We start from the raw sequence: 1,584 nt of genomic DNA, 5'->3' as shown, positions 1-1,584 counted from the left end.
ATAATAAAACTAAACTTTAATTAGTGTGTATATATATATATATATATATATATATATATATATATATAAAATACATATTAAAACACACAGATATATCAAAGTACATAAAATTATAAATATAATTTAAAATCTGACAATAAATTATAAAGTATCTAAAATAATATTTTCAATTATAACGTTTATTATACAACTTTGCTATTCACAAACATATTTTCTAATGCCGACAAAATTGTTTTCTAATTTTTAAATAAACATAATTTTTTATTTAATTAATGCTTTTAATTTAATTGAATTTACTTAAATCAATTTTATATTCCTTTAATAAAAATAAGTATGGAATGTCAAAGCAATGAAATAAATTAATAAGACTCCCTTCTTCCGTGATAAGCGATAATAACGAACTTGATCGGCCATGACCGTTTAATGTTTCATTGTCTCTTAGAATTTGTCCTCCGAGAAACTTGATCTTGTATTTCTGAGACACGCACAACGGATAAATACCTTGTCGGACAGATAAATTGAAGTGCATATAAACCAAGTTCACCTCGACTTCGCTGTAATTATTCTCCATCTTATATATCGTATACAAAACTTTTTTTTCGTCATCTTGGAATCTTTATGAAAAAAAGTGATTTCATCTTAAAGATGCTAAGTATACATTTACGAAATCGAGTATTGAGACTCCATCTTTATGCTTTGACGCATACTCTCTGATATTTGAAAAATAATTATGAAATTAGCATTGTTTCTTTTGATTAGTGCATGGTGGAATCAGATTGGTGTAAGGATATAAGCTATGTAGTATATAGCGCTCAATGCATAAACGAATTCTAGCATACATCAGAGCAGAACATGCATACATACATGACTGTATGCATGTTTTTATTCAAGAAATCGTGATTCCATCTTTACTTACATCTGCAACAAGCTAAAAGATGTAGTAATGATGTAAAACCAGTTTGTTAATACTATTTGTTCTCCTTTTTATAATACTTTAATCATAAAAGAATATAACATAAAATGAATACCAATAAATATAAATAAATATATACTATAAAATGATTTCTTTTGCTCGAATATGTACATACAAATGAATAAGTAGATAAGTCAAACACAAGCTTAAAATTAAGATGAAAATTTATTAAGACATTAAATTATAACATAAATGTGAGTTTTTTTACAATCATTAATATATGGAACGTTTCGACTTTACTTAGTCATCTTCAGTCATTAAAATAATTAGAGAAATTGTATAAAATTAAAACATTATTACCAATTAAATTAAATATTAGAAAGAATGTAGATACCTAATCAAAATTATATCAAAGGACAATACAGGTTCAAAATTTCCGCATCCGGAATACAAGACGTGATACTTTATGTTAAAACAAACAACTTTTTCCTTTAAAATTGTGTGTTCGACAAGTAGTTTTTGCAGTAGAGCAGGTTAAAGTTTACGAATAAGCGTTCTTGTTTACATGGCGTTCAGGGCCGACGCGCGCTCTTTATTCGCGTGTACCTCGGCTATTATTCAACAATAGTATAACATTTGAAGATTAATATAAATTAGTTTATGACAGTCTT

General features: G+C 26.4%; 1 protein-coding gene across 1 annotated transcript in view; it reads right to left on the bottom strand.

Moving 5' to 3' along the window:
- The window catches only part of LOC105617884, a 7,607-nt gene extending 7,036 nt beyond the window's left edge, over positions 1-571 (bottom strand). Inside the window, exon 1 of the mRNA XM_012199427.1 lies at positions 403-571. Coding sequence (XP_012054817.1) covers positions 403-571 — 169 coding nt within the window. The remainder of the gene's footprint in view (positions 1-402) is intronic.
- Positions 572-1,584: the final 1,013 nt, after the last annotated feature.

Source organism: Atta cephalotes (genome assembly GCF_000143395.1).
Source record: "Atta cephalotes unplaced genomic scaffold scaffold00014, whole genome shotgun sequence".
Taxonomy (NCBI): domain Eukaryota; kingdom Metazoa; phylum Arthropoda; class Insecta; order Hymenoptera; family Formicidae; genus Atta; species Atta cephalotes.
The sequence above is the reverse complement of the archived record's forward strand: the minus strand, read 5'-3'. Positions and strand labels throughout refer to the sequence as shown.